Genomic DNA, 23,257 nt, shown 5'->3' with positions numbered 1-23,257 from the left:
GTAACCAAAACAAGGTATTATTCCTTTCTTTTTATTATTATTATTTTGCGGAAGCCTTTGGAGGTGACGGCGGCTGCCGTCGCGGCCCCGCGGGCTCCGCTCCGGCGCCGCGGGGCCGTCCCCTCCCGGCCCCCGTTTCCTTCTTCCACCAAAGCCCAACCAAAGCGGCCCCCTCCCCGCATCCTCTTGGCTTGAAAGAAAGTGTTACCTTTCTGCAGCGAATACCTCAGCGGGAGCCGCAGCTCCCGGCACGCCAACGGAGAGCCCCTTCCCGCGGATCCGCCCGCGCGGAGAACTGGAACCAGCCTTGTTTACACGGCGGCGCTGCCCGGCCGGAGCCGCCCGCTCTCGCGCCCCCTTCCACCTCTCCTTCCTCTTCCCGCTGCTGCCCCGGGGCAGGAAAATGGGTCCAAAGTCCCCAGGTGTCTTTTTTTCCAAGGGCTAAAGTACTTCCCGAGGCGCAGCGAGAGGCGGGCGCCGCGCTCCGAGGCGGATTCCCGCCGGAGCAGCGCGGGCCGCTCCCCCTCTCCGGCCTCCTTGCGTTTTGGAGGATGACGGTGGTTTTCGGTTGCTTCCCTCGAGAATCTCTCCCCTTTCCGCCTCGTTTCCGCGCCGTGACCTGTCACCTGTCCCCAACGTGACGCCTGACCCCGGGCGAGACAATCAACGTGACTCCGAAAGGGCTTCTCCATCCCCGCTCCGCTCCGCGCTTCCCCGCTCCCGGCGAGGCTTTTCCTTCTCTCACCCCTCCCCTTGTGTCTTATCGGAAATAATAATAATAATAATAATAATAATGACGGAGCCAAATGAGGTTGCAGCGGCGCGGCCGCGCTTTGGGAATACGGGAAGCACCGGGAAGCACCGGGAGCGTGGCCAGGTCTCTGGCAGGTGCCAGTCTTGTTCTCCTTTAACGCTGTATCGTATCCATTGACAGCACAGCTTGACAATTTAAGTAATAATCAAAGTGTTTGGTAATAATGCATTATTTTGCTAAACGAGATTTGTGATGGTTTCCCTAGTGCATTGTCAAGAGGGACGGAGGGAAACTTCCGCTGCCCGCGCTCCGGCGCTCCGGAGCCGGCGCCGCTCCCGCCTCGATGCCAAAGTCGGACCATTCCCGCTGCGGCCGCCGGCTCCGGCGCCGGCTCCCCCTTCCCCGCTGCTTCGCCTTGGGCTCAAACACGCAGGCATCGCTCACACCCCCCGCTTCCCTTTTCCTCCAAAAAAAAAGAAAAAATGGAAAAAAAAAAAAAAAAAGGAAGTTTCCCTCCGCCCCCTCGGTCCAAAGCACTTGCTTCAAGTAATAAGCACTTTTGTTCAAGCATGAGTCCGGGCTCCCCTTTGCATCCCCCGGCAGCGAGCGGCGCGCGCGGGCTTGGCCGCAGGTCGCGCGTTTCCCGCCCGGAGGCTCCGGGACGGCGGGAGCGGCGGGAGGGCCCTGCACTGCCCCGAGCCATAGACACTGCTGACGAAGCCTGAATGTAGCGGGAGCGGGAATCGCCCTTCAGGAAAACGCCCCCCGGTCCCTCCGCGTCCCCGCGGCCGGGCCGGGGGCGCACGCGGAATAGCACTAAAAACAGGCGAAATCCCCCCAAACGCAGGCGGCAGGTTGGCCCCGAGCGCGCGGGCCGGGCCGGCCACAAAGGGGGCAAAGCCAAAACCGAGAACAAACTGCAGAGACCCAAGAAACAACCTTTTTTTGAAAAAAAAAAAAAAACGTTTTTTTCCCCTTTTTTTTACGTTTTTGCGCTGTTTGCCGGGGCCGGGGGCCTCGCCGCGGGACCCCCGCTCCCCCCGCAGGGACCACGGGCCGCGGGGGGGTCCCGGGCCCTGCAGACTGTGACCCCCCCCCCCCCCGCCTTTGCCTTCAGTCGGAAACCAAAGGAAAAACCAGCCCCGTCCGCGGGCAGCCCCGGCCGGACCGCGCGGGGGGCGCCTTGGGCTTTGCTGTTCTTTTTCTTTCCTTTTTTTCCCTCTTTTTTTTCGGTTCTTTTTGCTTTTATTTCCCCCACGGCCGCCAGGAGCTGCTCGAGCCCCTTCTCCCGGCTCTCGGCAAGGAGGAGAATCCGCAGCGAGGAGGCGGCCCGGGGCGGGAAACGTCGGGAACGGCCGCCCCGCGCCGCGGAGGAGCGCGAGAGCGCCCGGGGAGCGGGCGGGGAGCGGGGAGCGGCGCCCCGGCCTTCCCGCCGGCTGCAAAACGAACGGAACGCGCGGAAACGGCCGCCCCGGTTCGCGTGGGGGGCTCCCCGCTTCGCACCGCGCGGGGACGGGGACGGGGACGGGGCTCCCTCCTCGCGGGCGCGCGCGGGTCCCCCCTCCTCCTCCTCCTCCTCCTCCTTCCCGGGATCCGTGCGGGATCGCTCCGCTCCGCAGCTCCCCCTTCCCGGGATCGCTCCGCAGCTCCCGCCGGCATCGGGGGCTCTACAGCAATAGGGGCCGCGGGCGGCGGCGCCGGGGGCCCCGCCGGGTTGTGTCTCTCTGCACTGTTCGCACCTACCTCTGGCCACGCGCCGGGCCCGGCCCCTCCGGCCGCCTCCCCGGCCGCCCCCGGCCCCGAACCCCGCGGGGAGGCGGAGGGGAGCGCGGCCCCGCGCGGGGCGGCCCCGCGGCCCCGTGGGGAGGGACGTCCCGACGTCCCGGCGCGGAGGGAGCCTCCCGGGGATGCCCCGCGCTCCGGGCGGCCCCGCGGCTGCTCCCTCCTCCACCCCCTGGTTTCAAGCACAAACGCGTTGCCTGGCGGCTCCCCCGCCGCGACTAGGGTAGAGTTTTGATGTGCAATTGCAAAATATGTTAAAAAACAAACTCGCGGACAGGACGGGACGGCCCCGCGGCGGCGGCTCGGAGCCGCATCCTCGCGCCCGCCGCTTCCCGCCGGAGCCGGAGCCGGCGCGGCCGGGGGCACCGGGATTGCGGCGCCCTCGGGACGGGGGGACCGACCCCCAGCCCCGGCCGCGAGCGGAGCCGCCGGAGCAGAACCCGGGAAGGGGCCGCGGAGCCGCCGCCGGCCTCGTCCCGCGCCCACCCGCGCCGCCGCCGCCTCCGATGTCGCGTCCATGTGTGTCGAGGGTCCCGCATCGCCCGGGGGGCGGGAGGGGGGAAAGGAACGGAAAAGAAATCTAAAAAACGGAAAAAAAAAGAAAGAAAAAAGCATTCAGACTTGATCTATTTTATACGATGTAAGCTGCGACCAAGTCCTGTTATTCATATTGTGGCTTTGAATCAATTATGTTTATTAAAATGCTATTGCTTCTAGCTCCGCTCCGCTTCCTGTGTCCGGGGGTGGGAAGCGGCCTCGCACAGCGCCCGGGCTGGGCCCTGCTCCCGGGAAGGGCCCCCGTGCACCGGGAACAGCCCCGGCACAGCGGGAATGGGGCTGATGCACCGGGAACGGCGCCGGCACGGCGGGAACAGCGCCGATGCACCGGGAACGGCACCGATGCGCGTGGAGCGGTGTCAGCGCAGCAGGAATGTCCCCGGGCAGCAGGAAGGTCCCCAGTGCTCCGGGAAGGTCCCCGATGCACCAGGAACAGTCAAGGGACGCGGTTGGAGTGTTGGCGGCGCACTGGGAATATCCCCGGAGCAATAGGAATGTCCCCAGTGCACCAAGAACGTCACCGGTGCAGCGGGAACGTTGCCGGTGCACCAGGAACGTCCCCAACGTACGCGGTGCACCGGGAATGACACTGGTGCACCAGGAACATCCCCAATGCACTGGGAATGTCACTGGTACAGCAGGAATGGTGCCAGTGCAGTGGAAATGGCATCGCTGCACCAGGATGTCACTGATGCCCTGGGGATGTCCCAAATGCCCCGGGAACATCCCCAATGCACCGGGAATGCCGCCAGCGTGGCGGGATGCACCAGGATGTCACTGATGTACGCCGGGAACATCCCCAATGCCCCGCGAATGTCCCCAGTGCCCCGGGAATGCTACCGGTGCAGTTGGATGCACCAGGATGTCACTGATGCCCAGGAACATCCCCAAGGCCCCAGGAATGCCGCTGGCATTGAAGGATGCACCAGGATGTCACTGATGCCCTGTTCCCAGATGCCCTGGGAACATCTCCAATGCACCAGGAATGTCCCCAATGCACCAGGAATGTTCCCAATGCCCTGGGAGTGTCGCCAGCGCCCCGGGAACGCCGTTGGCCTGGCAGGATGCACCAGGATGTCCCCGATGCCCTGGGAGTGTTGCCGGTGCCCCGGGAAGGCTGCTGGCATGGCAGGATGCACCAGGATGCCACTGATGCCCTGGGAATGTCCCCAGTGCACCAGGAACATCCCCGATGCCCTGGGAGTGTCACCAGCGCCCCGGGAACGCCGCTGGCATGGCAGGATGCACCAGGATGTCCCCGATGCCCTGGGAACGCCGCCGGCGCCCCGGGAAGGCGGTGGGAAGGCGGCCGGCGCTCAGGGCTGCAGCCAGGCGCTGACGCGGCCCTCGAGCAGCGCGATGCCCAGCATGGCCCCGCTGCCCAGCACGAAGCCGCCGTTGTGCAGCGCGAAGCGGCCCCAGGAGCCGCCGCCGGCGGCCTCGGCGCCCCGCAGCACCTCGGGGAGCTGCGCGAGGGCGTCAGCGGCACCTCCGCGGCGCCAGGAGCCGCCGGGTCCCCCCCTTGTCCCCCTCTTACCATGTCGGCCAGGGCCACGTAGAGGAAGAGGCCGGCGGCGGCGGCCAGCAGCGCCGGAGCGGCGTGCGCGGTGCCCTGTCCCACCGCGGCGCCCGCAGCCGCCCCCGCGCACGACAGCAGCGCCGAGAGCAGCGCCAGGAGCAGCAGCGCGCGGGGCGACGCGCCCGCCCGCACCAGCACCGCCAGGTCCCCTGCGCGAGACGGCGGCGGCGGTGACGGGGGTGCGGGGACGCACGCGGCGCCGCGCGGGGACGGGGGCGACGCTCACCCAGCTCGTGCGGCAGCTCGTGGCACAGCACGGCCAGCGCGGTGCTGAGGCCGCCCGTGGCGCTTTGGGAGAAGGCGGCGCCTGCGGGCACAGGAGCCGCCGGGGAGAGACTGTCCCCATGCCTGTCCCTATGTCCCTCTGCCCCGATGTCCCCATGCACCGTGTCCCTCTGCCATCATGTCCCTGTGTCACCATGCACACCATGTCCCCATGCACCTTGTCCCTCCACCACCAGATCCCTGTGTTCCCATGCACCGTGTCCCTCCACCACCAGGTCCCTGTGTCACCATGCACCACGTTCCTGAGGTCCCCATGCACTGTGTCCCTCTGCCATCATGTCCCTGTGTCACCATGCACTCCATGTCCCCATGCACTGTCTCTTTGGGCCACCGTGAATCCTGTGTCCCCATGCACCTTGTCCCTCTGCCACCAGATCCCTGTGTCTCCACACACCATGCACCCCATGTCCCCATGCACTGTGTCCTTGTGTCACCAGGTCCCTGTGTCCCCATGCACCATGTCCTTCTGTCACTAAGCCCCTGTGCCCCCATGTCCCCGCCCCAAAGCACCGTGCAGCCGCGTCCCTGTGCCGTGGCGTCCCCGTGCGCTCACCGATGGCCACCCCGTCCATCAGGTTGTGGATCCCGTCCCCCAGCACCACCATCCAGACGAGGTCGGAGGTGCCCGGCTGGGGGGGCAGCGCGGGGCCGTGGGAGTGTCCGTGGGGGTGTCCGTGGGGGTGTCCATGGGGCTCAGCCGCCCCGGGGGGCTCCAGCTCGGGGGCCGTCAGACACTGCAGCTCAGCCCCTGCAGGGGGAGCGCCGGGGAGCGCTGGGGGCCGTGGGGCACCATAGGGTGCCATGGGGCGCCATGGGGCACCGTGGGGCCTCACCTGGCACCATGGCGGTCGCGCCGGGGCTCTCTCCGTGGGGGCGGCCGCTCGCGGCCCTGCGTTTCTGTGGGGATGCGGAGCCGGCGTCGGGCACGAGCGGGACCGGCGGCCCCGCGCCCGCCCCGCGCCCGCCCGGCCCTCACCGTGGCCTCGCGGCGCCGCCGCAGCATCCCCAGGAGCAGCTCCAGCAGGAAGAGCAGGTAGATGCCCCCCAGCACCGCCAGCCCCTGCCGCAGCGCCCGGGCCGCCGCCGCCGGCTCCCCCTGCGCCTGGGCACGGCGAGCGGCCGCTCAGGCTCCCGGACGCCGGGGCCCCCCGCGCGCCACCCCCCCCCCACCCGCCGCTACCTACGTGGGGCCAGAGGTGGAGCAGGGCGTCCCCGCAGAGCGTCCCCGCGGCCAGCGCCACCAGGAAGGGCAGCAGCGCGCGGACGGAGCCGCCGCTCAGCAGCGGCGCCAGCCCCACGGCCAGCGCGGACGGGAGGCTGAGCAGGGCGACCGCCAGCAGCCCCCAGCCCAGCGCTGCGGGGCCCGTGAGCACCGGGCACCGCGCGGGCGGCGGCGACGGGGCGGCCCGGGGGGCGGGTGCAGGGACAGGGACAGCGACAGGGGACGGGGGAACGCGGGATGGGGGCGTTGGGGGGTGCAGGAATGGGCACCCGGAGCGAGGCAGGAGCAGGGGACGAGGCTCTGCCTTGGGGGACGCAGGAGGGAGGTGTCTGGGATGCAGGGGGGGATGTGGGATGAGGCCGCCGGAGGATGCGGGAATGGGTCCTGGGGGGATGCGGGTCCTGTGGGGATTGCGGGATGGGGACACGGCCCTGGCTTGGGGGCTGCAGGATGGGGCCCTGGGTCCTGCGGGGAGAGGGGCCGGGGCGCTGGTTTGGGAGCTGCAGGACGGGCCCTTTGGGGATGCAGGAATGGGGACCCGGAGACGAGTCCTCCCCGGTGTCCGGCCGCCGTTACCTGGCCAGAGCCCCGCGGGCGGCGGGGCCGGCGCCACCTCGTCGTGGTGCTGGATGCAGACGCGGCTGTCGATCTGGTAGAGCAGGGCCGGGCAGAGCAGCGAGAACTGCTCGGGCGTGAGCCGCGCCACGGGCGCCAGCCCCAGGTTGAGCAGCAGCTGCGACACGTTGAGGCACTGCGGGGACACGGCCGGGCTGGCGGCGGCGCCCGGGGACCGGCGCGGCCCCGGCCCCGGCCCCGGCCCCCGCTCACGTCCTCGTGCGGGGGCTCCAGCCCCAGGACCCTGCCCAGCAGCCCGAGCCCCGGCCGGGCTCCGAGCGGCCCCGCTGCGCCCGGCGGCTCCGGCGGCTCCGACGGCAGCGGCTCCTTCCAGCTCCTCGGTCCCTGTTGGCTCCAGGGCGGCTCTGGGCTGCGGGAGAGCAGGGGGGGCTGCTGGGGGGCACAGGGAAAACGGGGAGGCTCTGGGGAGCCGGGACGGGGGATGTTCCCGTGCAACGAGGGATCAGCTGAGGTGCTGGGATGCGGGATGCCCTGGGGAGCCGGGATGGGGGGAGCTCCAGTGCAGGAGGCTCCAGAGTGAGAGGACGGGGGTGATCCAGGGAGCTGGGACAGGGAACACCTGGGGAGCCGGGATGGGGAAGCTCCAGAGCATCCGGGGCTGCTGCAAGGAGCCAGGCTGGGGGTTGCCCTGGTGCGACACAGGATCCCGGGGGAGCCGGGGAGCGGGATGCTCCAGCGCAGGAGGCTCCGGAGCAGGAGATTGGGGGTGGTGCAGGGAGCTGGGATGGGGGATGCTCCAGAGCATCCTGGATGCTCCCAGGGCTGGGTCTGCGGGATGCCCCAGTGCAGAGGCTGCTCCTGGGGGATGTCCTGGTGCAGGGGATGCTCTTGGGGCTGGGGGACATCCTGAGTCTGGGGGATGCTCCCATGCAGGGGATCCTCCACAGGCTGGGTCTGAGGGATGTCCCAGTGCAGGGGCTGCTCCTGGGGCCGGATATCCTGGGTCTGGGGAATTCTCCTGTGCAGGGGCTGCTCCAAGGACTGGATCTGGGGGATGCTCCCATGCAGAAACGATGCACCCGGGCCGGGTCTGGGGGACGCTCCGGTGCAGGGGCTGCTCTCGGGGGATGTCCCGGTCTGGGGGATGCTCCGGTGCAGCGGGGGGTCGCGGGCCGTCCCCCGCGGTACCTGTGCGGCGGTGGCGGCGGCGATGTGGCCGCGGTGGCGGCGGGGCGCGCGGCGGCGCTGGGGGCCGCGCCGTGCTCCCAGGCCGGGTGCCGGTGGCGGTGCCGCTGCTCCTGCACGTCCAGCAGGTCCAGGTGGCTGGCGTGGCCGTGGCCCAGCTCGTCGTGCTCGATGCTCACGACGCGCACGCGGCCCAGGCCCAGGCTGCGCAGCAGGCGCGCCAGCCCCTCGGAGGGCAGCGTCCCGTTGGCGCCGTACAGCCCGAACAGCTGCCGCACGTAGTAACCGGGGTCCGGCGGCGCCGCCGTCGGGTCCCCCCGCGCCGCCCCCAGCGCCAGCAGCCACAGGCAGCCCCAGAGCAGCCGCCCGCGCGGGGCCATGGGGCCGCCCCACGCGGCGGGGACGGGGGCGACGGTGGCCGAGGCTCCGCGACGAGGCTGCGCGGGGGGGGGGGGAAACGGCGTGAGGCCCCCCCGGTGCCGCCCCCGGGACACCCGGCGGGTCCCCGTCCCCCCGGTCCGGACCCACCGTCCGTGCGCGTCCCCCGGCGAGGGCTGCGGCGCCGCCACGTGTCCCCGCGGGGGCGGCGCGGGGGGACGCGGTGACACTCGGCCTTGGCGGCGCGGCCGGCTGTTGCGCCTGCAGTTAATGTGTCACCGGGCCGAGATAACGCGGGGGGAGCCCGGGCGCCCCCCCTACCCCCGCCGGGACCCCCGGTGCAGCCGCCCGGTTCGGCCCCATCCACCCCGGTTCGCCCCCATTCGTCCCCCTTGGCCCCGGTTCGGCCCCATTCGTCCCGGTTCAGCCCAACTCCCATCCAGCTCCCAGGGCCACCGCGCCCCCCCCGCTGGCACTGGGACGTGTCCCCCCCCCCCCCCCCCGTCTCACCGGGTGCCGCCGAGGCGGGAAGGGGCCGCGCGGAGCCGATCGCCGGGGCCCGCGGGGACCGTCCCCGTCCCCGTCCCCGTCCCGTCCCCGTCCCGCTGCGCCCGAGCCGCGCGGGGGGGACCAAGGGTCACCGGGAATTGCTCAACGAGGGAGGTGCCGCGCGCAGGGACCGGGCGGCCGCGGGCGGCAGGAAAAGCCCCTTTATTCCCGGTTCGGTCGCGGCCCGCGGCCCGGGCGCCGCCGGGGCCCCGCGCGGCCCGTCAGCGCTTCCCGCTCCGCCGCGTCTCTTTGCCGTTGCTGACGGCGCCGGGGCCCGCGTGGCCGGGCTGGCTGCGGGTGATGCGGCCGCTGGGGGCGTGAGCGGGGCCCCCTGCGCCCGGCCCGGCCCCGTTCGGGCTGTCGGGGCCTGCGGGGAGGGCAGAGGCCGAGGAGGGGGGGGGGCACCGGGGAGGGAGGGCGGCGCTGCCCCCTTTGCCCCATAGAGTCACCGGGGAGGGCGGCGCTGCCCCCCTTGCCCCAGAGCATCACGGCAGGACTGGGGGGGCAGCCCCTCTGCCCCATAGTGGCACTGCCCCCTTTGCCCCATAGCAGCATTAGGAGGGTTGTCCCCTTTGCCCCATAGCAGCATTGGGGGGGAGTCAGAGCCCCCTTTGCCCCATAGCGGTGCTGGGGGGGTGCCCCCTTTGCCCCATACCAGCATTGGGGGGTATCCCCTTTGCCCCACAGTGGTGTGGGGGGTCAGAGCCCCCTTTGCCCCATACCAGCATTGGGGGGGGGGGGTCAGAGCCCCCTTTGCCCCACAGCAGCATTTCGGGGGGGGGTCAGTGCCCCCTTTGCCCCATACCAGCATTGGGGAGTATCCCCTTTGCCCCACAGTGGTGTGGGGAGTCAGAGCCCCCTTTGCCCCACAGCAGCATTGGGGGAGGGGGGGGGTCAGTGCCCCCTTTGCCCCACAGCAGCATTTTGGGGGGGTCAGAGCCCCCTTTGCCCCATAGTGGTGCTGCACTGGGGGCTCAGTGCCCTCTTTGCCCCACGGCGGTGTGGGGCGCCGGGCGCTGCTTACCTGGGGGGGCGGCGGGGGGGCCCTGGCTGCTCGGCGCCACGGCCGGGCTCGCGCTCTCGTTCGGGGCCTGCGGAGGACGCGGAGACGCCCCATGTGCCAGGGACCCCGGGGCGGCCGGGCCTGGTGCTCCCGGCGGGGCCCAGGGGTCCCCAGCGCTCCCGGGGGGGCCCGGCAGGTCCTGGGGGGGATCCTGGGAGTCCCGGCCGTCCCGGGGGGCCATGGGGGGTCCCAGGGGGTCCCGGGCTGATCCTGTGGGTCCCGGCAGTTCCGGGGGGCTTCCCGGCGGATCCTGACACTCCCAGGGGTCCCTGGGGGGTCCCAGCACTCCCGGCAGATCCCAGCGCTCCCAGGGGGTCCCAGCAGTCCCAGGGGGCTTCCCAGCAGATCCCGGCGCTCCCGGGGGTTCCCAGCACTCCCAGGGGGTCCCAGGGCTCCTGGGGGGCCCCAGCGGGTCCCGGGGGGCTCCTGTGGGTCCCGGCGCTCCCGGCGGATCCCGGCGCTCCCGGGGGTCCCGCTGGACTCACGCCTTTGCCCTGCGCCGCCGCGTACTCCGGGTTGGGCTCGCTGAAGTTGGGCACCTCCGAGTAGACCATGCAGAACCTGGGGGTGCGGAGCGGGGTGGGCGCGGGGGGCTGCGGCCACCCCCGTGTCCCTGGTGTCCCCTCCATGTCCCCCTGTGTCCCCCCGTGTCCCTGGTGTCTGCCCGTGTCCCCTCCATGTCCCCCGTGTCCCTGGTGTCCCCCCGTATCCCATCCTCCCCGTATCCCATCCTCCCCGTGTCCCTTGTGTCCCCCCATATCCTTCGTGTCCCCCGAGTCTCCCCCTGTGTCCCTCAGGTCCCCCTGTGTCCCTCATGTCCCCCCGTGTCTCCCCATGTCCCTGGTGTCTGCCCGTGTCCCCCCAATGTCCCCCGTGTCCCTTGTGTCACCCCATATCCCATCCTCCCCGTGTCCCCCCGTGTCCCCTGGTGTCCCCTCCATGTCCCCCTGTGTCCCCCCATGTCCCTCTGTGTCCCTCATGTCTCCCCGTGTCCCCTATGTCCCTTGTGTTCCCCGTGTCCCTGGTGTCCCCCCGTGTCTCCCCGTGTCCCTGGTGTCTGCCCGTGTCCCCTCCATGTCCCCCGTGTCCCTGGTGTCCCCCCGTATCCCACCCTCCCCGTGTCCCCGTGTCCCCCCGTGTCCCCCTCCGTACTCGCCGATCTTCTGCAGGTCGCCGCCGCGGCCCGTGTACAGCGTGAGGCAGCCCTTGAACACGGACGCGTAGCTGCGGGGGAACAGCCGGAGCGTCGGAGCGTTCCCGCGGGAACGGGACCCTCCGGGGGGGACACCGCGGGGACCCCCCTCTTCCCGGGCGGGAATTTCCCCTCCTCTCCAACCCGAAGCTCCCCGGGAGCCACAGGGAGCCGCCGCCTGGGGCCGCTTCCTGCTGTTCCGGCGGGATTTGTTGTGGGAATCGATCCCGCTGGGAGCAACGGGGTCTCCCGACCCCCTCTCCTCCAGGATGAACCACCCGGCTCCGTCTGCCGCTAACGGGGGAACTGGGGGTGCAATGGGGGGCACTGGGGGGCAATGGGGGTATTTGGGGGGCACTGGGGGGCCTGGGGCACCTTGCAGGGAGCACTGGGGGGTGTATTTGGGGGGAGCACTGGGGGGGCACATTGGGGTGTATTTGCGGGGGGTATATGGGGGTGCACTTGGGGTGTGTTTGGGGGTGCATTTGGGGTGTATTTGGGGGTGCATTGCGCAGTGTTTTTGGGGTGCATTTGGGGTGTATTTGTGGCACATCCTGGGGTGTATTTGAGGTCAAATTGTGCCACGTATTCAGGGTGCATTCGGTGTGTATTTGGGGCACATTTGGGGTGCATTCTGGTGCATTCCGGGCACATTCAGGAGGCATCATGGGGTGTATTCGGGGTGTATTTGGGACACATTGTTGGGTGCACTGCGGGATGTATTCACGGTGTATTTGGGGCACAGTGTTGGGTGCATTGCAGGGTGTATTCAGGGTGTATTTGGGGAACATTCAGGACACATTCAGGATGCATCATGGGGTGTATTTGGGGCGTGTGGGATGCATTCAGGGTGTATTCAGGGTGTATTTGGGACGCATTGTGGGGTGTATTTGGGGCACGTCGTGAGGTGCATTCGGGGTGTATTCAGTGCGTATTTGGGGCGCATTGTGGGACATATTCAGGGTGTATTTGGGGCGCATTGTGAGGTGTATTCGGGGTGCATTCGGGGCACATTCAGGATGCATTTGGGGTGTATTCGGCGTGTGCTTGGGGCACATTGCGGGATGTATTCAGGGTGTGTTTCGGGCACATTGTTGGGTGCATTGTGAAGTGTACTCGGGGTGTATTCAGGGTGTGTTTGGGGCACATTGCGGGATGTATTCAGGGTGTATTCGGGGTGCATTCAGAGTGTATTCGGGGTGCATTTGGGGCACATTGCAGGATGCATTCAGGGTGTATTTGGGGCGCATTGTTGGGTGTATTCAGGGTGTATTTGGGGTGTATTCAGGGTGTATTTGGGGCACATTGTTGGGTGCATTGGGGGTGTATTCAGGGTGTATTCGGGCTGTGTTTGGGGCACACTGTGGGATGTATTCAGGGTGCATTTGGGGCACATTGCAGGATGTATTCACGGTGTATTTGGGGCGCATTGTTGGGTGCATTGTGGGGTGTATTCAGGGTGTATTCGGGGTGTATTCGAGGTGTATTCAGGGTGTATTCGGGGCGCATTCAGGGTGTATTTGGGGCGCATTCAGGGTGTAGTCGGGGCGCATTCAGGGTGTAGTCGGGGCGCAGCGGGTCCCTACCCCTTGGTGAGGCGGATGATGTCCCCGGGCTGGATGAGGTTGCCCACGTCGTCCCACACGGAGATGTTGATGCTCCCCGTCTTGTCGGCCACCTTGCACGTCCGCACCTCGTGCCCGTCCTTGGTCTTGGTCACCCGCCCTGCGCGCGGGGACGGGGACGGCGGCGCCGTGAGCGGCGGCGGCGGCGCCGGGGGGGGTCCCGGCGCGCTCCCGGTGCCCCCCCGGCCCCCACCTGTCTCGAGGACGATGAAGATGAGGTTGAGGTTCTTCAGCCCCGGCTTGATGTCCTTCACGAAGGTCTCGGTGCTCATGGCGCCGCCGCGGCCCTCACGGGCGCCCGGGGACCCCCGCGGCAGCGCGGCGGCAGCGCGGCGGCTCCTGGGCACGGGGACACGGCGGCGCGTGGGAAGGGGCGACGGGGACGGAGCCTCGGGAACCGGGAAGGGGCCTTGGGAATCAGTACGGGGCCCTGGGAACCGGGAAGGGGCCTCGGGGAGCGGGAAAGGGCCCCCGGGATGGGGAAGGGGCCTTAGGAATCAGGATGGGGCCTCGGGAACCGGGAAGGAACCCCCGGGAACAGGAAGGGGCCTCGGGGACGGGGAAGGAGGCTCGGGAACCGGGAAGGGGCCTCAGAGCGGGAAGGGGCCTCGGGGAGCGGGAAAGGGCCCCGGGGATGGGGAAGGGGCCTTGGGAATCAGGATGGGGCCTCGGGAACCGGGAAGGGGCCTCAGAGCGGGAAGGGGCCTCGGGGAGCGGGAAGGGGCCCCGGTGCAGGGAGCGACGGGGCCGGGACACCGGGAGGAGGCGGCACCGGCACCGGGTCCGCGGGTCGGGTCGGACCCCCCGGACCGGGCCCCGCCCCCGCCGCTGGGGGGCGCTCGCTCCCCACCCCCCCCGTCCCCGGGCACCGCACGGACCTGCGGGAGCGCCGCCGCCGCGGGCATTCCCGGAAGCGGCCCCTGCCGACTGCTCCGGCAGCCAATCAGCGCGCGGGGGAGGCGGGCACCCCACGCCGCCGGCCAATGGCGGTGCGGAGTCGAGGAGGGCGGGGCGCGGGCCCGCCAGCCACGCCCCTTCCCTGGTGTCCCGGCCTCGACCCCGCCCCCAACAAACCATCGAGTTTTTCCCCTCGCGCACGGCTAGAGCGCCGCTTCCGGCTCAGGCGCAGGGCGGTAACTTCCGGCGGGGCGGCGGGGCCGGGCGGAGGAGGCCGCGGCCGCCCGGAGCCGCCCGGGCCCGCGGGTGAGCGCGGGGGGGAGGGGACGGGACGGGACGGGGGGTCCCCGCGTTACCGGGGGGGCCGCGGGGCTCCCGGGCCGCTTTGAGGCGGGGGGAAGGCGGGGGAGCGGCCTGCGGGGCCCGGCCCGGGGCGTCCGGAGCCTCCGAGAGCCCCGCGGGGCCGCAGGCGCGAGCGGCACCCGCAGAACCGGGGGCATCCGGAGCTCGCGCGGCCCCGGTGTCCCGGGCCCCGGTGCCGCCCGGCCGGGCCCCGCGGGGCCTCCCTGCCCCGGCCCGGGGTAACGCGTCTCCCAGCGCCGCCCGGAGCAGCGGATGGACCGGAACGGGGCTTCGCGGACGGGCGGCCCCGCTGTCGGTTTTTGTCACGCGGGAATGATCAAAGAGGGGAAAAAATCCTTGGATTCGTGTCGGGAGGCTCCAAGGCGGCACCTGGGAGCTGTTTTGAGCGGGGTTGCAGCACTGAAGAGCCCGGGCGTTACCTGCTGGGCCGATACCGCTCCTCCGTGTCCGGTACAGCCGCCTTCCCGGGAACGCTGCCCAAAATAGGGATCGGAGTGAGCGGAGCTCGGCTGCCGGCGGGAATTCCCAAAGCCGAGCGCCACGGGGAGTAAACGGCTGTGGACGAACTGGTCGGGAATGCCGAAATGAGCAGGGGGCTCCCGAAATTTGCTTGGAGGGCTCCGTAACGCTGTTTTTTTGGCATTATTTTGAGACGTTGGATAACTCCGGTGCTCCCGCACCGGCCGCTTTCCCATTTTGGAAAAATCTCGGGGAATTTGGGGCTCCTTGGGGTGAAGGCCAGGGTTCCCACACGAAAAACAGGGTTTTCGCTGGGTTTTCAGGGTGACGGAAGGGCAGGGAGCGACTCCGTGTGTTGGGTTTTCCCAAACTTATTTCTTCCTTCCCTTTTTTTCCCCTCGTGACCAGATCCGTCGCCTTCGGCCTCGTGGCTCCTTGGCGGCGGCGGCCGGCGGAGAAGGGACGTTTTGGACGGCAGGAGGAGGAAGGAGGAAAGATGGGACCCGGGGAGCAGCTCCCAGCACAGAGCCAGCCCAGCCCAGCCCCGTCTCCGTGCTGCCTCGCGAGGAATTCCGCCACGGGAGGTAACTCCAGGCCTTTCGGAACTCCCTTTTGCCGCTGCACCCACAGGATGAGTCCGAGTCCCCTCCGCACACACGTGGTCCCAAATCCATCTGTTTTTATAGCAGTTTTAGCGGGTGTTGCTCTCCGCATGTTTGGGATGCGCTTCCTTTTCCTACGGATTAATGTCTGCAGGGAAGTAGCAGAATCCTTAAATTTCGGTGCGTAACTAGGCGAAAACAGCCCTGCCAAACTGGCTTAAAACCGGCTCCCGCCCGAGTTCCGGATCTACTTCCCTTGGCTCCGGAACGAGAGCGGCAGACCCGGGAGTTCCAGGATTCCCTGTAACTTGCGGAGCCAACGCTTGTTACCAAAACCTCCCGCCAGTTCCGGGATTTGGGAAGGGCTTCCCAAGACGCTGCTGGGACGGCTGGAGGCAGCGGGGAGCAAAGGGCTCCCGAGGGCTCCATCCCCTTTTCCAAGGGGAAGGAAGCGGCTCGCGGCCCCGCTGTCCTCCCCGTCCTCCGGGTGCCAGCGTGGGGGCTGCTCCAGGCCTATTCCCGCTTGGAGGCCCCATTCCGGAGCCGCATTCCCGCTCCGGCACCCACAACACCGGCGTCTCGTGCCTGGAGCACCGCGCTGGGCTTCATTCCCACCGTTCCTGCAGGGAACGTGGCGGATCCGCCCCGGAGGAGGAGAGGGAAAGTTTGTGGCAAAAAGGACACGACTAAATTCCCGCCTCTGCCCGAGTCCTGTGCGATTCCCGTATGGATCCGAGGCTTTTATGGTTGGGAAAAAAAAGGGTCGTTGGAGCCTGGGGTTGTGGCAGCGACGTTGATGAGAGGGCCCAGGCGGGAACGGGGCGTCCCGCTCCCGTCCATGACAGGGATATTCGGGAAGGGAAAGAACCCGACTGTTGTCCCTGCCAGAGCCTGGCTGTCCCCGCTGCTCCCGGTGTCCTTGCGGATCCGGGGCGGTTTCCGCGTGGCCCTTCTGCCTCGCGGAAGCTCTTCCTCTCTTCCTCGGAGTTTCCCGGCTTGCTCCCGGCAGCGCCGTTCCGTGCCGAGGGATTTGGGAGCGGAGCCGGCACGGAGGCCGCGGGTGCTCCCGGGAGGCTCCGAACCCGGCTCGCTCAGAGAACATCCTGATCCGGGAAGGATGGGAAAGCCTTCCGGGCCCCATTCCGCAGGGATTCAGCGAGCAGAAGTTCTTCATATCCCATTCCCTTCCCGCCGGGATCTCGAGCAGGGCCGGGACCTTCCGATTAACGGGTTTTCCTGCCGTTACAAAATTAAGAGTGGCCGTTTAACCCCCCTTCCCCTTTTGATCTGGGTTTTGCCTCTGCTTGCAAAGGCCAGAGCTTCCTTTTATTGCAAAAAAGAAGGAAAATCACTTCCAAAAAACCTCCTTTCCCAAGTTTATTTGGGTTTTTTTGGATGGTAAGTTCTGCCCTTTGTCAAGCAGAGGGACCCTGCAATAAAAAACTGAAACGTAAAAGATGAAACTGTGAAAAATAAAAAGCCAGGGATGCTCCAGGGCTGCTCCCGGGCTGGGAAGGCCCCGCGGAGCTGCCGGGAATGCCGGGAGGAGGAGGTCGGCGTCGATCCGAGGGCCCCCCTGCCCCCTCTTCCAGAGCCTGGGATAATGTCGGATCGGGCCCTGTCCGAGCAGGGCGCGGGGCTCCCATCCATGTGTTGTTTTCCCTTCCTTTCCTGCCCTCTTCCTTGCTTTCTGCTTTCAATTTCATTTCCTTTGGCTCCTAACGCCGCTGGAATTAGGGAAGTTGCTCCCGGAACAGGTTTCCTCCGAGCTGCTCCGGTATCGGCTACGACACTTCCATTGGGAATAACGAGGAAGGGCGCCTGGCACCTTCCAGCACGGACTCATTGAGCCCTGCTCGTTTCATTAACTGCTTTAAATCATATCAAGGCCCCCCTTTATTTAGGGGGTGCGGGTGCCTGCGGAGCGGGAAATATCGCGAGGCCGCGCGGGAGCCGCCCCGGGATGGGGGCGCAAACCCGATCCCGGCGCGGGATGTTCCCAGTGCTCTCGTTCCGCAGGGTGCCGCCGCTGGTGACGAGCGATGGGGTATGATGTCGCGCGCTTCCAGGGCGACGTCGATGAGGACCTTATCTGCCCCATCTGCAGCGGGGTCCTGGAGGAGCCCGTGCAGGTAGGTGCCCTTCCCAAAATCCCCACTCCCGCCCGGCCGCAGCTCCTGGGACAACGGGGGCCCCCGTGCGGCTCCGAGCTCCCCGTTAGGGATGAGGAGGGCGGGAGGAGCTGGGGCCTGTGGGCGCAAATCCCTCACTGGAAATAAAAGAGCTCGGAATAGGATCGAGCTAATCCCAAAGCCCAGCCCCGGGGGAGCTCGCTGCCATAATAAGGAACAAATAAATGGATAAAGGCGGGATTGGAGCCGTGCCGCTGAGCCGGACGCCTGGAGAAGCCCGGGATTGTGGAGCTGGAGCAGGACTGCACGAACCCCACGATCCATCAGGGTTAAAATAACCCGTTGGCACCTTCCAAGTGTGGCTCCGTCGTGTCGGAACGAGCTGGGATGGTGCAAGGAAAGAGGATCCGGGATCAGGGATCGGTGTGGAAAAGAGGGGAGAGGTGCAGGTTTCTCAAGCAGATTTATTTAAATCTCGTTTTGAGAATGTGATGCCTGAAATCCCCCCTGTTCCCAGGCTTTTCCTTAGCAGCCTCCCTGCGGAGAAGCAGCCTGGAGCTGGATCCTGCCCTGTGTAGCTGGAGCAGCCTGGGAAGGGCTCCGCTTCCCGCGGATCCGTCTCCTTGTGTCCTGCATTCCTGACACAGGGGAGGACATTCCTGCTCATGGAGGGATTGTGGAATAACCCGTGATCCAGCTGCTCGGAGCAGGGCGCCCTCCAGCCAGAGCCGCTGCGGACGGCCCGGGGCCATGTCCGAGATGGGAATATCCCGGGGGAAGACAATTCCAGAGCCTCCCTGGGCCCCATTCCCACTCTTGAGCCCTGTTGCTGAACGGCACATCCGAATGTGCCCGGCTGTCCCCTCAGGAGCTGGAGCCATCCCCTCTCTATCCGAAGTTGTCCCCTCAGGAGCTGGAGCTGTCCGCTCCGGATCCAAAGTTGTGCCCTCCGGAGCCAGGGCCATTCCCAGGCTCTGCTCCAGCTGGTTCCCATCCCGCCCGGCTGCAGCTCTTGGCCACTCTCCCATCCCGGAGCGGGATCCGGTGCTGGCCAAACGCACCGGCTCCGCTTCCCGCTCCCTCTCCCCACGCTCGGTGCCCTTCCAGCCGGATAAACACAGTAGAGCGACATTCCCATGCGGAAAAGGGGCTAAAACCTTTAAAACTCCAAACCTGGAGCAAGGGTTGAATTTGGCATCCAGGTGCTGTGGGCACCGAGGACGGTAACTCAATGGGGCTGGGAAGGAAAACAGGGATATTTGGCCTGACGGCCCTCCCGGATGCCAAATATCCCTGTTTTCCTCCGGCGGCGGGCGCTGACGGGCGCGCTGTGCCCGCAGGCGCCGCACTGCGAGCACGCCTTCTGCAACGCCTGCATCACGCAGTGGTTCTCGCAGCAGCAGACGTGCCCCGTGGACCGCAGCGTGGTGACGGTCGCCCACCTGCGCCCCGTGCCGCGGATCATGCGGAACATGCTCTCCAAGCTGCAGATCACGTGCGACAACGCCGTGTTCGGCTGCACGGCCGTCGTGCGCCTCGACAACCTCATGGCGCACCTCAACGACTGCGAGCACAACCCCAAGCGCCCGGTGACGTGCGAGCAGGGCTGCGGGTGAGCGGGGGGACGGGGGGTGCCCCTTCATGGAACTGCAGAGTCATTAGGGTGGGAAGGGGCCTCTCGAGGTCACCTAGTCCAACCCCTGCACACGCAGGGTCACCTAGAGCACGTGGCACAGGGCTGCGTCCAAGCGGGTTTGAAGATCTCCAGAGAAGGAGACTCCACAACCTCTCTGGGCAGCCTGTTCCAGGGCTCTGGCACCCTCACTGGGAAGGAATTTTTCCTTAAGTTCCTGTGGAACTTTTGGTGCTTCAGTTTCCGGCCATTTCCTCTAGTTGTGTCGGTGGCCACCAGTGCAAAGAGGCCGCCCCATCCTCCTCACTGCCTCCCTTGAGGTACTTCTAGACACTGCTCAGGTCCCCTCTCAGCCTTCTCCAGGCCCCTGATCATCGTAGCCCTGCGCTGGCCTCTCTCCAGCAGCTCCACATCCCTCTTGTCCTGTGGGGCCCAGAACTGGACACAATACTCCAGATGTGGCCTCAGCAGGGCTGAGCAGAGGGGCAGGATCCCCTTCCTCGAGCTCCTGGAGACACTCTTCTTAAGGCACCCCAGAATCCCATTGGCCTCCTTGGCCACAAGGGCAACTGCTGCCTCGTGGTCACCTTGACACCCACCAGGATGCCCAGGTCTTTCTCTGCAGAGCTGAATTCCTGCACCAGCATTTCCGGCTCGGGAATGATCCACGCTGCCTGATAGGGAGTTGTGGGCTGGGCAAAGGGGGCCTAAGCCGGAGCCCTGGCCGCTTCCAGAGGGGGACAGTCCCGCCGCCTGCCCCCCAGGTCCCCCCTGCCATGGGGCTGTGCCCCTCGGCTTGTCCCCGGGGTGCTGTGGGGGGCAGATCCGTCCCTAACGCGGGGCCTCCGCTGTCCCCGCCGCGCTCCGCAGCTTGGAAATGCCCAAGGACGAGCTGCCCAACCACAACTGCATCAAGCACCTGCGCTCGGTGGTGCAGCAGCAGCAGACGCGCATCGCCGAGCTCGAGAAGACGTCGGCGGAGCACAAGCACCAGCTGGCGGAGCAGGTAGCGACGGGGGGACGCGGGGGGACGCGGGCGGCGGGGCCCGCGCGGGACGGGGACCCACCCGCCGCCTGCCGTCCCCCGCAGAAGCGGGACATCCAGCTGCTCAAGGCCTACATGCGCGCCATCCGCAGCGTGAACCCCAACCTGCAGAACCTGGAGGAGACCATCGAGTACAACGAGATCCTGGAGTGAGTACCGGCGCCGCGCGCGGCTGCGGGTGTTGGCGCCCGCGCGCATGACGGTGGCTGCTCCGGTCCCGCTCCCACCTGCATCCCGCTGCTCACGGGGAGCTGCCCGGGTCCTTCCTCCTGCCGCCGGTCGCAGAAGGGCCCAGGCTGGAAGGGAGCTTGGAGACCATGGAGTCCAGCCCCCTGCTCCAGCGGGGACACCCAGGGCACAGGGGGACACACAGGGCACAGGATACAGGGGGATAAACAGGGTACAGGGGGATAAACAGGCTTCATGGGGACACCCAAGGCAAAGGGGGATACACAGGGCACAGGATACAGGGGGATAAACAGGGCGCAAGGGGACACATGGGTCACGGGGACACCCAGGGCACAGGAGGACACCCAAGGCAAAGGGGGACACACAGGGCACAGGATACAGGGGGATAAACAGGGCACAGGGGGACACCCAGAGCATGTGCTGCAGGGGGACACATGGGTCACGGGGACACCCAGGGCACAGGAGGACACCCAAGGCAAAGGGGGACACCTAGGGTACAGGGGGATACACAGGGCACAGGGGGACACTTGGAGCACAGGGCACAGGGACACCCAGCATACGGGGCACAGGGGGTGGACACGGGGCACAGGGGGACACCTAGAGCACTTGGTACAGGGGGGACACAGGTGGCTACCTAGAGCAAGTGCCACAGGGGGCCATCCAGGGCACAGGGGGACACATGGGTCACGGGGCCACCCAGGGCACCCGGTGGCATCCAGGCGGGTTTGAAGATCCCTGGAGAAGGAGCCTCCACAGCCTCTCTGGGCTGCCTGTTCCGGGGCTGTCACCCTCCCGGCCAGGCTGTAGTGGGAGAATTCCCGGCCCCTCCTCCCTTCTGGACACGAGGGAAGCCGAGAGCCGCAGAAGGGGCCCGCGGGCGCCCGGGCCGCGCGCAGGCGCTGGGCAGGGGCTGACGGCGCCGCGTCCCCGTGTCCCCGCAGGTGGGTGAACTCGCTGCAGCCGGCGCGCGTGACGCGCTGGGGCGGGATGATCTCCACGCCGGACGCGGTGCTGCAGGCCGTCATCAAGCGCTCGCTGGTGGAGAGCGGCTGCCCCGCGTCCATCACCAACGAGCTCATCGAGAACGCGCACGAGCGCAACTGGCCGCAGGGCCTGGCCACGCTGGAGACGCGCCAGATGAACCGGCGCTACTACGAGAACTATGTGGCCAAGCGCATCCCCGGCAAGCAGGCCGTGGTGGTGATGGCCTGCGAGAACCAGCACATGGGCGAGGACATGGTGCTGGAGCCGGGACTCGTCATGATCTTCGCCCACGGCGTGGAGGAGATCTGAGCACGGGCGAGCGGGAGGCGCCGCGGAGGCGCGGGGCGACGCGGGGTGCCCGGGGCGCCCGCCCGGGCTTTGGGCATCGGCCCCCGCGTCCCGGCCGGCCCCGCTCGGCCCGGTCCCCTCCGCCCCTCGCGCTGCAGCTCCCGCCTGCGGCCCCGCGAGGGGGACAGGGGAGGAAGCGCCGGCTCTGTCCCCGGAGCCGGTCCCGGAGCCGGGTGGCCCCGCGGGTGCTGCCGCCCGGCTCCCGTGCGAGCGGCACCGGGGTCCCCCCCCGGGGCTCTGCTCCCCCTCCGGAGCTTTCCCGCCTGAAGCTCCCCAGGTTCCTCCGCTGCTCTTGGAGCCTCGTCTCCCTGCCGGTACCGTCCCGGAGGAGCAGGAGCAGGGCCCGGAGCCGCGGGGAAGGAGCCGGGGCCTTCCCGGCGCGCGGGAGAGACTCGGAGCCAGGGACGCGGCTCCGGCTCCCCGCGCTCTGCAGCCGGCAGAGCCACCTGCTCCCGCGCGGATGCTCCCTCCGGAGCCCGGGAAAGCCGCCTCCAGCCCCGGGAAGCCGCTCTCTGTCCCGCGTCCCTTGGGTGTTCGGCAAAGCGCTCTCAGCCGTTGCTGTTGTTGCTTTTCAGACACTTGTGATTGTGGTTCTGTATTTCCTGCTTTTTATTTTGTATCTTTCGGCCTCTTTCCTTTGTATATCCCCCTTTTATTTTATTTCGGAAGCACCGCGGACGGGCGCCTCAGCAGCCGCTTCCCTTTCCTCGTTGGGACTTTAATTTATTTGCATCCGTTCGGTTGTTTTTTACGGTCCTCGCGCGGCGCCGCGCGGCCGCCCCGGCCACCGCGATCCTCAATAAACTGCGTTCTGGTTGCTCCGCGCGGGGCCTGGCCGCCTCCTTGGGGCAGGGGGGGCCTTTTCCGGCCTCGGGGCGGCCGGATGTCCTGTGGGGATCCCCATTCCGATCCGCATTCCGGACAGGGCTCGAGAGGGGCGGGAGGGGGGCACGGGAAAGGAGAACCGCCCCCCCCCCCAGCACCCAGCGCTTCTCTATTCTGCGGCCCCCAAACAGGAGCAGCCCCCCCAAAAAGAGGCTCGGAGCCCCCCAAAAAGGGGCTGTGTCCCCCCGGAAAGGGCTGGGCCTCGTTTTTTTTCCTGCAAAAAAAAAGGGGGGGGGAAATGAGTCGGGGGGCGCTTTGGGGGGCTTTAAGGGACCTTCCCCCCTTTTCCCGGGTCGCCGGGACGCGGCGCCGCGGCCGCCCCCGCCAAAACGATCGCGCGTCACGGACAGGATTCGAACCTGTGCGGGGAAACCCCATTGGATTTCGAGTCCAACGCCTTAACCACTCGGCCACCGTGACTGCCGCCGCGATCTCCGCCGCGCGCCGCCTCGAGCCGCCCCCGGGGCCGCCCCGCCGGGACCGGCAGGGCCGGGGCGCCCGCTGCCCCCCCGGAACCGGCAGCGCCGCCCGCTGCGCCCTCCGGTAACCGGCAGCGGCAGTGCGGGCTCTCCTCCCCGCTCCCCTCCGGTACCGGTAGGCGGCGCTGCAGGAGAGGCTCCTCCCGGTACCGACAGGGGGATCTGTGGTCGCTCCCCACCCGGTACCGGCAGGAAGCGTCCGGCCATGTTCTCTCCGGTACTGGCAGCGGCGGAGCGGCTTCTGCTCCCCGTCGGTTCCGGTAGGAGGCGCTGCAGGTCCCTGTTTCCCTCGGTACCGGCAGGGGGCGCGCAGCCCCGGTTCCCCCCGGTCTCGGCAGGGGGCGCGCGGCCCCGGTTCCCCCCGGTACCAGCAGGTGGCGCCCGGTGCCGGTTCCCCCCGGTCCCGGCAGGGGGCGCGCGGCCCCGGTTCCCCCCGGTCCCGGCAGGGGGCGCGCGGCCCCGGTTCCCCCCGATCCCGGCAGGGGGCGCCCGG

At 68.1% G+C, this 23,257-nt stretch overlaps 3 protein-coding genes and 1 non-coding gene across 4 annotated transcripts; 1 reads left to right on the top strand and 3 right to left on the bottom strand.

Annotated features, from left to right (window-relative positions):
• Positions 1 to 4,410: 4,410 nt before the first annotated feature.
• SLC39A5 (solute carrier family 39 member 5) lies at positions 4,411 to 8,321 on the bottom strand. The gene is given in 10 exon segments (XM_088520681.1): positions 4,411 to 4,560; positions 4,632 to 4,822; positions 4,900 to 4,980; positions 5,512 to 5,711; positions 5,713 to 5,855; positions 5,935 to 6,060; positions 6,143 to 6,312; positions 6,757 to 6,931; positions 7,009 to 7,160; positions 7,916 to 8,321. Coding segments are annotated over 10 exon segments (1,794 nt in total).
• Positions 8,322 to 9,089: 768 nt separating this feature from the next.
• On the bottom strand, positions 9,090 to 13,055 carry NABP2 (nucleic acid binding protein 2). Its single transcript, XM_088520698.1, has 6 exons — positions 12,942 to 13,055; positions 12,710 to 12,848; positions 11,084 to 11,155; positions 10,417 to 10,492; positions 9,893 to 9,959; positions 9,090 to 9,235 (listed from the first exon to the last, which is right to left on the bottom strand). The coding sequence occupies exons 1-6, from the start codon at positions 13,018 to 13,020 to the stop codon at positions 9,090 to 9,092; spliced, it is 579 nt and encodes a 192-aa protein (XP_088376824.1). The 5' UTR covers positions 13,021 to 13,055.
• A 1,934-nt stretch (positions 13,056 to 14,989) lies between these two features.
• RNF41 (ring finger protein 41) lies at positions 14,990 to 21,384 on the top strand. Its single transcript, XM_088520692.1, has 6 exons — positions 14,990 to 15,051; positions 17,089 to 17,201; positions 18,542 to 18,813; positions 19,705 to 19,840; positions 19,925 to 20,028; positions 21,010 to 21,384. Exons 2-6 carry the CDS (start codon positions 17,112 to 17,114, stop codon positions 21,359 to 21,361), a joined length of 954 nt encoding a protein of 317 aa, XP_088376818.1. The 5' UTR covers positions 14,990 to 15,051; positions 17,089 to 17,111; the 3' UTR covers positions 21,362 to 21,384.
• Positions 21,385 to 22,623: 1,239 nt separating this feature from the next.
• Positions 22,624 to 22,705, bottom strand: TRNAS-CGA (transfer RNA serine (anticodon CGA)). Its single transcript has one exon. It is a non-coding gene; the product is annotated as a tRNA-Ser (tRNA).
• Positions 22,706 to 23,257: the final 552 nt, after the last annotated feature.

Source organism: Tinamus guttatus, unplaced genomic scaffold (genome assembly GCF_059628265.1).
Source record: "Tinamus guttatus ecotype Peru unplaced genomic scaffold, ASM5962826v1 Tinamus_guttatus_pri_ptg000096l, whole genome shotgun sequence".
Classification (NCBI taxonomy): Eukaryota; Metazoa; Chordata; class Aves; order Tinamiformes; family Tinamidae; genus Tinamus; species Tinamus guttatus.
Note: the sequence above shows the minus strand (reverse complement) of the source record. Positions and strands in the feature narration are given on the sequence as shown.

Coding starts and splice junctions, on each gene's coding strand:
- NABP2 (XM_088520698.1), bottom strand. CDS start 13,020: ATGAGCACCGAGACCTTCGTGAAGGACATCAAGCCGGGGCTGAAGAAC. Junction 11,156..12,709: donor ATCATCCGCCTCACCAAGGG/GTAGGGACCCGC, acceptor GTTCCCCCGCAG/CTACGCGTCCGTGTTCAAGG. Junction 9,960..10,416: donor CGGCGGCGCAGGGCAAAGGC/GTGAGTCCAGCG, acceptor CGTCCTCCGCAG/GCCCCGAACGAGAGCGCGAG.
- RNF41 (XM_088520692.1), top strand. CDS start 17,112: ATGGGGTATGATGTCGCGCGCTTCCAGGGCGACGTCGATGAGGACCTT. Junction 18,814..19,704: donor ACGTGCGAGCAGGGCTGCGG/GTGAGCGGGGGG, acceptor CGCGCTCCGCAG/CTTGGAAATGCCCAAGGACG. Junction 19,841..19,924: donor AGCACCAGCTGGCGGAGCAG/GTAGCGACGGGG, acceptor CGTCCCCCGCAG/AAGCGGGACATCCAGCTGCT.